The sequence below is a fragment of the Pipistrellus hanaki genome, assembly GCF_964339955.1.
Source record: "Pipistrellus hanaki genome assembly, chromosome: X".
NCBI lineage: Eukaryota > Metazoa > Chordata > Mammalia > Chiroptera > Vespertilionidae > Pipistrellus > Pipistrellus hanaki.
The window spans coordinates 84,404,507-84,420,669 of record NC_140524.1 but is presented as its reverse complement, the minus strand read 5'-3'; the positions used below and the strand labels follow the sequence as shown (position 1 = coordinate 84,420,669).

The 16,163-nt window shown below is 35.8% G+C and overlaps 1 protein-coding gene across 3 annotated transcripts in view; it reads right to left on the bottom strand.

The window, feature by feature from the left end:
- DMD (dystrophin) overlaps positions 1 to 16,163 on the bottom strand; it is a 2,141,216-nt gene that overhangs the window by 1,494,715 nt on the left and 630,338 nt on the right. For all 3 annotated transcript variants that reach the window (XM_084869361.1, XM_084869360.1, XM_084869362.1), the window contains 2 exons: positions 3,538 to 3,639; positions 3,309 to 3,416 (listed from right to left, as the gene is read on the bottom strand). In XM_084869361.1, the coding sequence (XP_084725487.1) occupies positions 3,309 to 3,416; positions 3,538 to 3,639 (210 nt within the window). The remainder of the gene's footprint in view (positions 1 to 3,308; positions 3,417 to 3,537; positions 3,640 to 16,163) is intronic.

Sequence of the window (16,163 nt, the reverse complement as noted above, 5' to 3'; positions counted from 1 at the left end):
TTCATATGTTGAAGGCTGAACTCCCCAATATGACAATATTAGGAGGTGGGCTTTGGGGAGGTAATTAGGCTTAGTTGAGGTCATGAAAGTAGAGCCCCCATGATCAGATTAGTACCCTTTAAAAAAAGGAAGAGATAACTCCATTTCCACCAGGTGAGGATACAGCAAAAAGGTATAAGTGGGAGCTGGGGGGTTATGGGGGAATAAGGACACATATGTAAAAAAAATAAAAAATAAAAATGACATATTAAATCTAATCCATTCTAGTGGTCACCATAACCTTAAGAGAAATTGTTTCATGTCACAAAGATTTTTAAATGAAACTCTCTGTAGCTTGAAAATTATTTTGGAAGGAAACAAAGAGAAGTTTCCTTCAAAAGTCGTAAGGATGGTAATTGAAAGTCAATATATTTGGCCTTTTGAACTAAAGTAAGTAATTTGTGTTTTTGCCTTCCTGACAAAGTTTATATAAAGTTACAAAAAGAAATTGAAAGCCAGTTTGAAATTGAATTGCCATGGCCTAGAGCAAAGAATATCCTTACATGATATTATTCTACAATCTATATAATAAAAGCCTAAGCAACTGTTATGGCAGAATGACAGGAATGACCAGTCGCTATGATGTGCACTGACCACCAGGGGCAGACATTCAATGCAGAAGCTGACCCTGTGGTCAGTGCACTCCCAGAGGGGGAGCAGCCACTGAGCATGAAGGCAGGCTCACAACTGGTGAGTGCAGTGGCAGTGGCAGGAGCTTCTCCTACCTATGTAGCAGTGCTAAGGAGCAGCTAGCTGAGTGGTAAGGAGCGAGCAGTCATGTGGTAAGGAGCAAAGGATCCAGGATTGTGAGAGGGACATCCCTCAAGGGGTCCCAGACTGTGAGAGGGCACAGGCCAGGCTGAGGCCCCCACACCCCAGTGCACAAATTTTGTGTACCAGGCCTCTGGTGTCATTATAATTTTAGATATTTTACAACAGCATATTGTACAATTATCCCAAACAAACTTACAAACTAATTCTTTGAATGTTTTGCAGGAATTTTAAAAAGGATATGAAAGGATTTAATCCCTTTCAGAAGGAATTAAGGCACTAATAAGGCACTTGAGCATTCTATATTGGCCCCTCTTACCTTTTTTGCCAAGAGGGACTCTCTTCTCACAATCTAATTTCCCTAATCTATCATGAGAGCTTTCTGTTCATGCTGAGCTTGAAGCCTCATGGTGGCTGGTACCATGGATCTCTCTCTCGACCAATCTTGTGAGCTGGGCCCTCCCTGGAGAAGAAACCTGAGTTCCCCAAGATATGTGATCAGTGCTGGGGCCCCGCCAGAAGGCAAGGGGATCCCAAGGAAGGTGCTGGGTGTGGAGGCCACAGGGTCATAGGCTACCAAGGAGACAGAACTGAACCTCACATCACCCTGCTTGGCCCCAGAGGATGACTGGTTAGCCAGAGATGGGTAAGATTTCTTAGGGAAGGAACAACCTAAGACAGGCACAGTTGCAGAGGTGCCATCAGGAGAGAATTGGGGGTTCAAGAGAGGTGGAGCACAGACTCTCAGCCCCCCAACCTTGCAGGGGCCTGAACCCTCATCCCTTCTGAGGAGGTCTCCTGCCTCCATGGCTGCTTTGCTTCCCAAGCCCAACTTAGATCAGGACACAGGTGACAGACAGAGACTTGGCCCAGCTCAGATGGGGACCCAGGTAACAGAGACTTGGCCAACAGCAGCTGCCCTAAATCTAAATCCAGAGTAGCACCAGGAATGCTCAGGGCCTATTCAAGAATGCAAATGATCCTTTCCACTAATATTTATAGGGTAAACTAAGATTGTTGGTAGAGTATTAAATTTGACAGTAAAATAGTAATCACGTTTGCAGATTAATTTAAATTGGCTAATTGAAATAAGTGAATATTCTAGAAAAACTAATGGTACTGGACAAAAAGCTGTTCCTAAAGTACTAAAATTTCTATTGGTAGTTCATCTCATGGTAAAATTCCTGAACATGCAATGAACCTAAAGCAGTCATATTTTTGTGCAAAAAATTAAAATGTAAAGTTATCAAGACTGCATTATAAAATCTACAAAAGCCTCCATCAATCAAAACAGGGGGATAGTAGGGTAATATCATGTAAGGAAAAATATCCTGTAAGTAAATTACATCTAGAAAATTTTTACTTTACAAAATTAATTTTCATTTGTACTGCTAACAGGAAGACACCCATGAAAAACACACATGGTGTCCAAACAAGCCAAAGAAAAATCGTTTGGGCAAAAATAAAAAGGATCCCAAATTAATTATATAGAAAAGATGACTTCATTAACTTTTGGTCGAGAAGATGTTTGTATATTTTCAGAAAACAACTCCAAAACCATGTGGATTCCTGCCACAGAGAGGAATTGATAGGTCTGCTCCAAACACAAAGACAAGAGGAGAAACAGTCCAGAGATGGAAGATACTAACTATGTCTTGCCATGCTAGCAGTCAGCCGCTGTGCATTGCTGCAGGTTGCCTGGGATCAAATCAGAGAGGGTTGGACCTGCATTGCCACCATGTGCCCACCATCCAGACATCATTGCTGACATGTACACATAAGGAACTGTTTGACATTGAAATGGGGACTCAGAACTGTTGGTCATTGAAATTGGGACTCAAACATTTTTTTGTTATTATATGATCATTTCTAGTCTGCAGAGGCAATATTTTTTAAAGGAAAGAAATGGGGGAAAATAGATACAGAGGCAAAGAAGCACTGAAAAGACTATCAAACTACAGTGGGAAGGCAGGGGAGGTTGGGGGGCTGGGCTGTAATAGATCAACTGTAAGACTTGTATGCATGCATATAAGCATAACCATAGGATACAAAACAAGGGGGAAGGGCAGGTGAGGGCATGTACTGGGGAATTAGGGAGGCCGGGGGGGTTGGAGGTCAATGGGGGCGGGGGAGAGGAGATATTTGTAATACTTCAAACAATAATAAAAAAAGGTGCTGTCTGGAAGCCAGGAAAAGGGCCTCACCAAGAGGCCAGCACCTTAATTATATTTCTCAGCTTACAGAACTGTGCAAAATAAATGTCTGTTGTCTAAGCCACCCAGTCTATGATATTTTGTTAAAGCAGCCTGAGCTAAGGCACTTTAGATTTTCCTATTTTAATTAAGAAAAGTAATTATATGATATAGTTAAACAGGCTGATCTAAGCAAGAACAATGGACATTTAGTTTAGGATAGGAAGAACAGAAGAATGAAATAATGGTGTTCATATAAACTATTGGGATTTTTAAACACATGATTGAAAGATAAAAAATACATACGGCCAGCTTTTGAAGACTTGATAACTTTTCACTTTGATCCTTAAAGCCACTTGTGTGAATCTTGCTCACTGCATCTTCTTTTTCTGAAAGCCACATGCTAAAAAGGCACTGAAAGAAATTAAATAATTCCCAAAAAGAAAATAATTATTAAAGTAGATTATCATTTTTTCATTAATTCATTTAACATCTTTCCCTGTCTTTCACTGATGCATTTTCCCACATGACTCACCTGTTCTTCAGTAAAACGCTGCCATTTTAGAAGTATGTCTTGTAAAAGAACCCAGCGATCTTCTGTCCACCTACAGATGTTTGCCCATCGATCTCCCAGCACCTGGGGAAGAGACAACCCACCACAATGTCATCAAACACTTAACTATTAATTGAATTCCATTCCAAATGGCAAAATGATTTAAATATCTAATTTTGAGCCTCCAATATATAATAGGAGTTGTAAAGAACACCATCCTTGCTTCTGCTTATGATTGACAAGCACTGCTCCTTTAGCTTGCCTTTGACTATTTCACTCTTTCATCTCACATTGAAAAGCAAAGATACTTACAAGATATCTGAAGCAGTTATCATACCACTGTTTGAAGTGTCTCCACAGTAAATATAAGACAGCAAAGTCATAAAGATAGAAGCAAAGAGCATTTTGCATTGATAGTATTTAATGTGTAATTTTCTTTGGCCAGAAAATACACCCCAAAGAATAAAACTCTATTATTATATTAAATGCATTCCTAAGCATACTGTTATGTGAATTGATCCTGTGTAATTGGTGTTATTTGTATATATTGATTGGAGAAGAAAATCATTAGTAACAAATTATATGCATACATGCATTTTTTAAAACTCCCTGGATTATTGTTATAAACTATTAAAAATTACTATATCTCTAAACTAGTCTAGTGAGAAAACTATAATATTGTCTGAATAATAACTGCAAGATCTTTAGCTGTCACAAATGTCCTTGTGCACACTATATTTTTATATGTAACATAAACCAAGTATCATTAATTTTTACATAATTAAATATGTTGTAATGCTTTCTGCACAAAAGAAGTGTGGGTTTTTTTCACTATATGAATGAGTCACACAAAACTGATAATAAATATTCTTTTAGGTACATATTTACTATAGTTAAGACAACTATTTTAAGAATTTTATTAAGTGTCCTTTGTCTTCTAATAATTATAATGGATAATTTTGATAATTCATTAAGCAGGTATATAATTCAGTTAGTATTTAAGCTAGCCTCTACCTCATTTATTTGTCAATCATGATTTTATTTTAACAACAAATATTAACTGAATACATACTATATGCCCCAAAGGAACAAAATAGAGATGTAATAGACTGAACCTGTGTATCCCCCTAAAGTTCATATGTTAAAGCATTGTCCCCATGTAATCCAGAATGTGACTCTATTGGGAGATAGCTCTTTTAAGATAAAATGAGGGAAGAGTGATTTCAGAAGAATGGTGGCATGAAAGCATACCTTTTTTTCTTCCCCCTGAAATTTCAACAAGTTAACCAACTATAATTTAACAAAGAAACCTCTCATCAACACAGACGCACACCTGAGAGACCTAAAGATTGAAATATCTAAAGGTGGGCAACCAGAATTAAATAGGAAGATAAGAAGGGAGGAAAGTACAGACAGCCAGTAAACACAGCCCTGCAGCCAAGAGTTCATGGCTCCACTGGCCAGGAGAGGGGAGAAAGCCCGCAGTAGCAGGTGCTTCTTTCAGCAAGATGGAACATAGAGATTTGTAGGACAGTCTAGCAGGGTGAGCAGAGTGGAGCAAACAGTGACTGAGTCAGCAGATATCTGAAAGAGTATGGAGTTCTACTCTGTGGCTTTCCACTATAGGTCTGGGTGGTGGTGCTCAGACAAAGAGGCAGAACCACAAAGCCATACTGCTACTTGTATTCCCAAAACTCACCTCCTGCTGCCTTTGGAGTCAGGTCCAGGAACATGTTATCTGTAAACCAAGAGCTGTTGCAGTACAACTGCTGTTTCCCTCTGTGACTGATCCCCAGGAGGGATGCTTAGAGTAGGTCCCCAAGGAAGTCAGGGGTCACCATTACTGTGACAGCTAAACAAATCCCACCTCCAAGTAGCACAGCTGTGGTGTCTTATAGAAGACTCAAAGGTTCCAGAATGCGAGACCACAGAGGTAAAAAATCTTGCAATTCAACACCCTCTACTGAAAAATAGTAGAAAGAACTCTTCAGAGATAAATGAGTAACCAAAAGAAGACAGTAAATTCCATTAAGCACCATAACGAGGTTGACAGAAAGAAAATTTAAAAATCACAAGAAAGCAAGTTGGAACAAATGGAAATATGTAACATAAATGACAGATTTCATGAAAATACTCAAGATGCAAGAAAAGACCAACAGGCAATTCAGTGCTGGCAGAAAATAAATCATCGAACAAGATGAGTACCTTACCAAAATTATTGAAATATTTAAAAAGAACCAATCAGAAATCCTGGAAATGAGAACCAACCAGATAAAGGAAAGAATTAGTAATATAGAAGATATGTATCAAGAAGTTATGCAGAGGGAAGAGGAGAGAGACTGCAGCATAAGTAAAAGTAAAAGAGCTCTATGAGACATATCCAATTCTATCAGAAAAAGCAATATTAGAATTATGAGCATTGTGGACGAAGTAGAGAGGGAGCATGGAATGGAGAGTCTTTTCAAACACATATTGGATGTGAACTTTCCAAATCTGTGAAAAGAACTAGATCTTCAAATCCAAGGAATAAACTGAACACCTAGGTAATTCAATCCAAAGGGGCCCTCTTCAAACCACTAGGTATTAAAGCTGTAAAAAATTAGTGACCAAGTAAAAATTTTCAAAGTAGCCAGGGAAAAGAAGGAAATTATCTACAAAGGAAAACCCATTAGGATTTCATCCGACTTCTCAGCAGAAACTCCGGAAGCTAAAACAAAGTGGAACCAAATAGTCAAACATCTGAAAAAGAGAAATTACCAGCCTCAAATAATATATCCAACAAAATTATCATTTAAATATGAAGGAGAAATAAAGACTTCCCAGACATACAGAATCTAAGGGGGTTTATCACCAGAAAACATTCATTGCAGGAAATACTCAAGGGAGTTATTCTACCTGAAACAAGGGAACATAAGGTCACAACACTATATAGAAAATCACAAAAAAATATTATAGCATAAACAGGGAAATTTTGCGACAATAAAAACATAAAAGAGAAGGGGGGGAAAAGTCTAAACTGGCAAAGGGAAGATGCATATTAGATACACTCAAAAGAAAAAAGTCAACTACACTGCAGTAAAAAAGAAGGAATTATTACCATTTACACCTCATGGATGTAACTGGAGAGGGTTATGGTAAGTGAAATAAGCCAGTTAGAGAAAGGTAAATATTGCATGATCTCACTCATTTGTGGGATATAACGAACAACATAAATTAATGGATAAAAACAGATTCAGAGACAAAGAAGCATTGATCAGATCGTCAAACCAGAGGGAAGGTAGGGGAGGGTGGGAGTAAGGGGGAGATATCATCCAAAGGACGTGTATGAATGCATATGAGCCTAACCAATGGACATAGACAACAGGGGGGCGAGGGCATGAGTGAGGGTGTGTGTGGAGGCAATGGGAGGATAAGGACACATATGTAATACCTTAATCAATAAAGAAAAAAAAACAGTATATATACAACTTGATTTTTTATAAACCTAATGGAAACAACACCCAAAAATCCCCAAACCAGGACACATAGCTTAAAAAAATAAAAAGGAAGTATGGAATACCACCAAACAAAACAATGGGCAGAATCCTAAAGGAAAAGAACCAGTGGAGTCACAGACAGAACAGAAAATAAAAGATAAAAGAGCTATAGGAAATCATCATACATCAATAATTATTCTAAATATAAATGGTCTGAAATCACTAATAAAGAAGCACAGAGTAGCTGAGATGATAAAAACAAACAAACAAATAATGTGAAAGCCCTATATACTGAAAATTAGAAAACATTATTAAAACAGATTGAAAAGACACAACAAAATGGAAAAGCATCCCATGCTCATGGATTGGAAGAATCAACATAGTTAAAATGGCCTTATAACCCAAAGCACTATGCATATTTAATGCAAATCCTATCACAATCCCAATGTCATTTTTTTAAGAAATAGAATGAGAGATTATCAGATCTATATGGAACCACAAAAGACCCTGAATAGCCAAAGCAATCCTGACAAAAAAGAACTAAGCTACAGATATCCCACTACCTGAGTTCAAATTATACTACAGAGCTATGATGATCAAAATAGCATAATATTGGCAGAGAAAGAGACACATTGCTCTATGGAACAGAGTAAAGAGCCCAGGTATAAAATCACATTAATATGGACAGATAAATTTTGACAAGGGACTCAGAAACATACAACGGAGTACAGACAGTCCCTTCAATAAACGGTGCTGGGAAAACTGGAAAGCCACATGCAGATGAATGAAAATGGATTACTGTCTGTCCCCATGTACAAAAAAAAAATTCAAAATGGACCAAGACCTAAATATAAGACCCAAAACAATAGGTTACATAGAACAAGATATAGGTACCAAACTTAAGGACCTTGGCTATAGAGAACATTTTATAAACTAGACCCCAAAAGCAAATGAAGTAAAGGCAAAACTAAACAAATGGCACTATATCAGAGTAAAAAGATTCTGCAGAGCAAAATAAACTGACAACAAAGCAAAGAGGCAGCCAACCAGTTGGGAGATAATATTTGCAAATAGTAGCTCTGACAAAGGTTTAATTTAAAAAATATATTAAGAACTTATAAAACTCAAACAACAAGCAAACAACCCAATCAAAAAGTGGGCAGAGGACCTGAAAATACACCTCTCTCAAGTAGACATATGAACAGATATATGAAAAGATGTCCAACCTTACTGACAATTAGGGAAATGCTAATTAAAACTATAATTAGATACCATCTCACACCTGTTAGAATGGTTATTATCAATAATACAAGTAATAAAAAGAGCTAGAGAGGTGATGTAAAAAAGGGAACCTTCATCCACTGCTGGTGGGAATGTAAACTGGCATAACCACTATAAAAATCAGTCTGAGGATTCCACAAATATCAGAATAGAGCTACCAAAAGACCCAGCATTCCCTCTTCTGGGTATATATCTGAAAAAACTCAAAATAATCTATTCTCAAAGACATATGTACCCCAATTTTCTCTGCAGCGTTATGCACGGTGGCCAAGACATGGAAACAACCAAAGTGTCCAAGGATAGAGGATTGAATAAAGATGTGATATATATCCACTATGGACTACTACTCACACATAAGAAAGGATCAAATAACAGCATTTGCAACAACATGGATGGGACTTAAGAACATTATGCTAAGTGAAATAAGTCAGAAACAGCTAAGAACTATATTATTTCACTCATATGTGGGATACAAACTGAAACTCATTAGCACAAATAGCAGTGCGGTTATTGCCAGAGCAAAGGGTTTAGGGGAGAAGGGGCTCCTAATATAAGGTGACAGGAGAAGATTTGACTTTGGGTGGTGGGTACATGGTGCAATATACAGATCTGGTAATATAAAAACCCACACCTGAAACCTATTTCTTCATGTTGACCAATGTCATCCCAATCAATTTAATAATTATGTTTTAAAAAGATAAAATGAGACTTTTAGGGTGGGCTCTAATCTCACCTAACAGGTATCCTTATAAGAAGGAATTAGAACACACGAAAGATCCCAGAGATGTGTTTGAAGAGTAGAGAACAGGTGAGGACACAGCAAGAAGATAGCCATCTGTGAGCCAAGGAGAGAGGCTTCAGAAGAAACCAAACCTGCCGATACCTTTAACTTGGACTTCTAGCCTCCAGAACTGTGGAAAAATAAATTCTGTTGTTTAAGCCACCAATCTTTGGTATTTTGTATAACTAAATATAAAATACATATTTAAGAAAGGCTGGTTTCATGGTATTACAAAATATCTGACCTAAATAAAACTGTTAAAAGTAAAGATATAGTTACAGTGAGGAAATTTTGGAGAATACAACTGTGATTAAATGTTACTCAACTTCCCAAATACAAATACATTATCACTTTACAATACTGTTTTATGTGGGGAAGATAAAAGTATCTAAGAGCCAGACAACTTGGACTCAAGTATTAGATTGGGCAATTGCTTAAATTACTAATATGCTAATATCTTTAGAAATCACAAGCATATTTTAAATACATACTTTCCTTATAATAATTATGGCAATTCTTTGAGCTAGTGAAATTATTATCCACAAACAGCCCAGTGAAATCAAGTGAATATTTTTAGGAAAATTATGGTTAAATTATTTATTATTTATCAAAGAAAATAAAATATCTCGTTTAAAAATCACTACAAATATTACACAAGATTATGTATTAGAAAGCAATTTAAATTAAAATGGACTTGTATAGATGTTAGTGGTTATATACATTTTGATTGATTATAATATATCAAATCTTTCAAGAAACACCAAAGGTCATATATTTTATTCTACAAAGGTACTTATTAAATTTTTACAAATAGATATTTAAACCTAAAGTATACTCTTCTTAAAGATTTCCAACACAATAGAACATACATCTTTTAGTAACACATTCCACTGCTTAAACCTATCTTCCTCTCATAAAACTCAATTAACTGAATCTAAGTCACTTCCTGTTGTAATGTGGCCATGGTGCTTTTTACTAATCTCAGTAAGATTAGATAAGTGAGTCAGAAATTGCTTGCTTGTAAGCTGTACATGTCTACCCACAGGTAGATTTTTGTAATTCCATATGCACAAGTATAAATAGCTGTACACAGTGCTTGAAATTAATGGATATATTTGTTTATTATTTAGAAATACAGGCCTTAATTTGAATTACAAGGGATGGAGCTAAAAAATTGGAAGGATACAACCAAACTGTTACATAAGTATAAGGCATTGAATTGAATGGGATTGTAAGGAAGCTAAAAACTTTTTTAAAGAATCATTACAAGGGGATTATAAACCTCTTCCTTAGAGAAAAAACCTCAGTGTTTCCTTGAGTTTCTATTTAAGTATATTAATCCAGTGGTCGGCAAACTGCGGCTCAAGAGCTGTTGTTTGCTGACCACTGCGTAAGGCATTGCCCTTACCTAGAAGTTTTGATTTCAGGTTAAAGACATTAGTACATTATTAAAATGTTTTTAAGAGTTTTTCCGTAAGGCAGTGGTCGGCAAACTCATTAGTCAACAGAGCAGCAAAACGAGGCTTGCGAGCCTCATGTGGCTCAAGAGCCACAGTTTGCTGACCACTGTTTAATTCCTTGAACATTTAAAAAGAATGCTTATTTTTAAAGCTAGGTAAGCAACACACACACAAATCAAAATGAGTTGTAACAGCTCATAAAGTGATAAGAAGAAATTATTTTTTATTTATGTCCTCATTTTGTTTCAGCAGTAAAAGAAGTTAAACATCAGTTCACTTACTCTAACACATTTTCATGGGCTTAATCACAACTCCATTATCATCTATGCTCAGATTTGCAATGGGGAGGATTTTTCTCTCCCATTTCATTCACATCTCAAATTGCTATACATGCCAAGGACATTTATCATCTAAGTTCCTTTGTTTGGTTGAGTTGGTTTTTCAAAACACATGCAAAAAAAATGGCTATTTGAAGAACACTTGGATAGAGGCAATGGAGAAAATTTGACAAATCTGGGAGGTACAACTTAAGCACTTTGACCCTTGAATTTATTGAAGCCAGTGATAGAATGTGATAGTTCATCTATGCCCATCAAGTATGGCATTAAGAGAGAAAGTGTTCCCAGGAGTATGTCCATTAAAGAAGAAACAATTATGTGCCATGGACCACACAAAGCAGCAAATAGGATTTATAAGCAAGGGAGGCAGCAAGCAGCCAATCTCATTTCTATTGCAATTTAAACGTCTGAAATACGCTTCCCAGCTAAATGATTTTTTATCTGTAGTGAGGCTTCTAAAATAACTTATTTCTTAATTTTTCTTTCTTTATAGACAACTATACAGTTAAAAAAGGATATGCAACTTCATCTTACCAATAGTGGACTAAAAAAAAATCTATTAACTCATTGGAAGCAGTGAACTAATATACATTATAAGGCTAGAATCAGGGCAGAGTATCAGTGACTAATGTTTAGCCAAGTCTATGATTCTCTTCTCAATTTTGCATGTTTTCACAAGCTGTTAACTGAAGCAGCATACCACAAAACGGCATGCCTTATATCTTCACTGTCTACCATATGGGAAAGGGTGGAAAACATGTTCTAAATGTACTAGGAAACACTTATTGGATCTGAAAAGATCATTCTTACTGCTGTTTAAAGATCCTGTAATAAGTCCTGACTGAACTCAAGGAATTCATGACTGTGACTTTTAAAGGTACAGATGAGAAAAGTGACATTCTGATGGGTTGGGCAGCTTGTCTAAAAACACAGAGGTCACAGGATTGAGTACCTGGGATTTGCCCTCAGATCCACCTGGATACAAGCCCTATAATATTTCATGATGCAATTCATTCAGATAATATACCTTGTAATTTCTGCTACAAAACCTACAGTGAGGTTTTCAGATTCTGAATCCTTTCTGAGTCTTTTCAAATTTAAATTTAGCATAAGTGTGACTAGATTTTTTTAAAATATATTTTATCTAACCCACTTGGCAATGATTTGAAGCCTAAAGTTGTAATCTGATCTTAAAACATTTTGACCTTAGAAGTCTATATTTGTTTGAAATATTAAACACAAATCAGCAAATATACTTCCAGATCAAGAAGATATGCTATTTGTAAGAACTTATTTTTTAAAGGTAAATATGACTTTCTGGCTCACTAATAAAATTCTGTCTTGGTGATTATGCTAAAAATATAGTGAGATTTTTAACTTGAAGCATATTTTCCTGTGTTGTTAAAGTTGGTTCCATATCTTATTTATTTTTATAAGTTCATAAAGTGCTAATGAATAAATTTGTAAGGCTGTGTTGTTGTTGCTGTTATTATTTGAGGGCTAATATTTAATGTTCTGTGGCAGCTTAATAAACTTTGTACTCTCCAGCTCCCACTGGTCTATTCAACTGGGATACCAGAAAATAAAGAGCAGAAATCCTAAGGAGTATTCCAGAATGACAGCATTATTCCCAACATTCAGCACATTCCCAGGCACTCTTTGGTAGCTTGAGGATATACTGTCCCTTATTGTCTCATGCCTCCCACCTCTCTGCTTCTTGACATTTATGTTTCATGTCTTATTGAGTAATACATGAATTTCACACAGTGTATAAATGTATCAAAGCTGAGTGCACAACTGTAGTTATAAATATGGGCCTTTCTCCAAAAAATAGTCTTAGAAACATTTTCTTCTTTCTTCTTCATTAAATAATGGCCTACCAGTGTTTATGTAACAGCAGAACTATTTATGGTAAATTTGATGACCCATAAGAAGTGAGAGTCATATGTGAAATTCTGTCTTCTCTACATCAAAGTCTAGATCTTTAACTATAATAGGCATTGTCATATAGTGAAATCTATGAATCTGCTAACTTGCTATGCACATCACTATGCTTAAAATACAGATTGCCTGAATTCTTGCCTCAGATTTACTATTGCACAACTTGGTAATATCTGTCAGAAAATTCTCAGATCTTGACATTATTTAGTTTTCCCACTGGTGAAATGGAGATAATGAAACCTGCTCTGTTATCCTCCAAGCTAGGTCACTGCTAGTAGTGTCAGACAGAGGTCAACAAATGTTAAAATGCTCTAAAAATTGTGAAAAATTATGGAGATGCTTGTGATTGTTAAGGATTCAAAAACTAAGATTTTTGTGTCCAAATGTAATAAAGCTAGAGCACAGATGAATTTTAATACAAAATACAATAAAACATTTTAGGATAACACCAAAATTACTAGATATTCATATGTTATCTATAGTCTACTGGGACTTATGTTTTGTACAAGGGTTGAAAATCTTTGACTTTTATATTTTTAAACCAGGAGAATGCTCGAATATGTCTTATTTGTAATCAAGTGAGTGAAAAACATATATCCCACCATGTATCATTCTAACCATTGGCAATGGAATATTCCATCTATAAGAAATCACCAATTCAAGTTCCCATCAGTAGATAAGTGGACAAAAAAGCTGTGGTACATTTATACCATTGAATACTATGCAGCTGTGAAAAGGAAGTATCTCTTAACCTTTGAGACAGTATGGAGCAACCTGGAGAGTATTATGCTAAGTGAAATAAGACAATCAGAGAAACATAAGTTTCACCTGATCTCAGTCATAGGTGAAATTTAATGAACAAAATAGATCCAGAGTCATAAAAGCATATAATAGACTGAGGAATCAGCATGCGGGGGTGGTGGTGTGTTGAGAGAGATTAACTGGGGTACTTGTCCTATATAATGAAGAACTAACATGCCAATGGTCGTCGTGCCTCATGCCCTCATGCCAGGGCCATGGGACCTGAGGCCAGGCCAGGGGACCTGAGGCTGTATCACCCACCCTGGGACCAGGGCTAGGGGACATGAGGCTATGCCCCCTTGCCCTGTGAGGCTTGATGGGGGTGTGGCCAGCCAGGTCTGGGTCTCATGCAATTCTGAGGTGTGTGCAGGTGGGCAGGGACTTGACTCTGGGTCCCATGGCGCGCCCCAGACTCTGACAGGAGGGAAATTTTCATATACATTTTACTAATTTTCTTTCATCTCTGACACTTCTATTATAGAGAAAGGGCAATAGCAATATTAAAATACTTCCTCTCATTAATTTCCTTTTAATATTCATGAATTTCGTGCACTAGGCCACTAGTCTTATATAAAATGGCATAGAACATGGTCATAAACAATAGTGTGTTGAAGGCCTGGAAGGTGAAGGTACAGGGTGAAGGGGATCAATAGGAATAAAAAGAAAAAGTCATTTGTAATACTTTCAACCATTAAAGTAAATTAAAGAAAGAAAGAAAGAAAGAAAGAAAGAAAGAAAGAAAGAAAGAAAGAAAGAAAGAAAGAAAGCAAGCCTTTGTCTCCCAGACTCCAAAGAAGGATAGTAGCTCAACTCTGATAAGGGACACTTAACAAACACAGAAAGCATAATCACATTAACTATCCAATCCTATAATGTCCTCCACAGCTCTTATCCTAGCTCATCCCAGCACTGACAACCTCTCCAGCCTTTTGTCCAGTGGAAATGAGTTCATTTTCTCCTCTATTGTAATAGTCTCAAATAAATTCTTCCTCACCTGTTTTATCACCTGGTTCAATTTTTCTTTCACAATACTACTAAATATCAAAATTTGTCATAAAGTTACAGTATTAAAACAATGTGGCATTGACATAAATACAGGTTTATTTACAAACAAAACTTATTAGAGTCCATAAAGTAACTCAAGCATGTATATGCATTTGGTTAATGGTGACACTGTAGAACATTGAGAAAAGAATGGTCATTGCAATAAATCATACTATTTCAATTGAATCTAAATAGAAATAAAAAGGTGTTGATAGGACAATCCAGAAGGACTATCTTCTGAGTCTTAAAGTAGGAAATTTTATTTTTACTCTCAGGACAAAAATACACTAACTATAACAAAAAGGATGGAGTATATTGAATTTTAAATTTCTGTTTATTTAAAAAAACACACATATCACTAAGGAGTTAAAAGGCAAGGACATCATTATAATAAAGATAATCAACAAAGGATTAACATTTAGAATATATATTTTCAATATCTACAACAGATATCACTAAGAGAAATACATATAATCCAGGAGAAAAATAGAAATCTCAACAGAGGCCTTTCAGTTAGCCTCTGTTATAATAGTGTTTAGTCTCATTAGTCATCAATACATGTAAATGAAAACAAGGAATGACAATTATAAAGCTACTGTAAAGGCTCAAATTAAAAATCTGAAATACCAAATATTGAAAAGGATGCAAAACAATTTGTAACTTTATTCACTAGTGATAAGAATATAAATTTATACATCAACTTTGGAAAACTCTTTGTTAATATCTATAAAGCTATATAGCAATCCCAATCATGTAAATGTATGCTTTTGTATGTACAATTATTTTCATAGCAGCATTATTCATAAATGGTTCCAAACTGGAAATAATCCACATTTTCTGTATAATTAAATTGTATGTGTACAACAAAGGAAAACTACCTAGCCATAAAAATTAATGAACTAATGCCATATTCGACTTAGATGAATCTCACAAACATAATACTGAGTGAAAAAAGTCACTTACAAAACTATATTATACAATCCCATTTCTATTAAGTTAAAATAAAACTAATCTGAGGTATTATACATCAGGACAGAGGTTATCTTTGAGGAGGTGGAAAAGTTTATGACTACAATAGGGATTATTGGGGGCTTCTTGATTGATGATAATATACTATCTGTGCATCTGAGTGTGGAATTATAGATATGTTACCTTTGTAACATTTTACAGCTATAATTATGATCTATGTACTATTCTGGGTAAACCAACAAATTCTTTTTCAAAAATCATTGGTTACAGTGTAAAGTTTAGATATTTTTAGAGACCAAAAAGATCAGAATTCTCTTTAGACTGCATTAGAATTAGCATTTATTATCATAAATTATATTATCATTCCAACATACTTGCATTTTTCCTTGTAATAATTTTCTCATGGGCATATAGTAATTTAATTTTCTCCTATGAAATTGTGAGATTAGCAGGTATCACACAGATCTGGATACCAGTCCCAGCTCTGCCAATTGCAAGCTACATGAACTTTGATTGA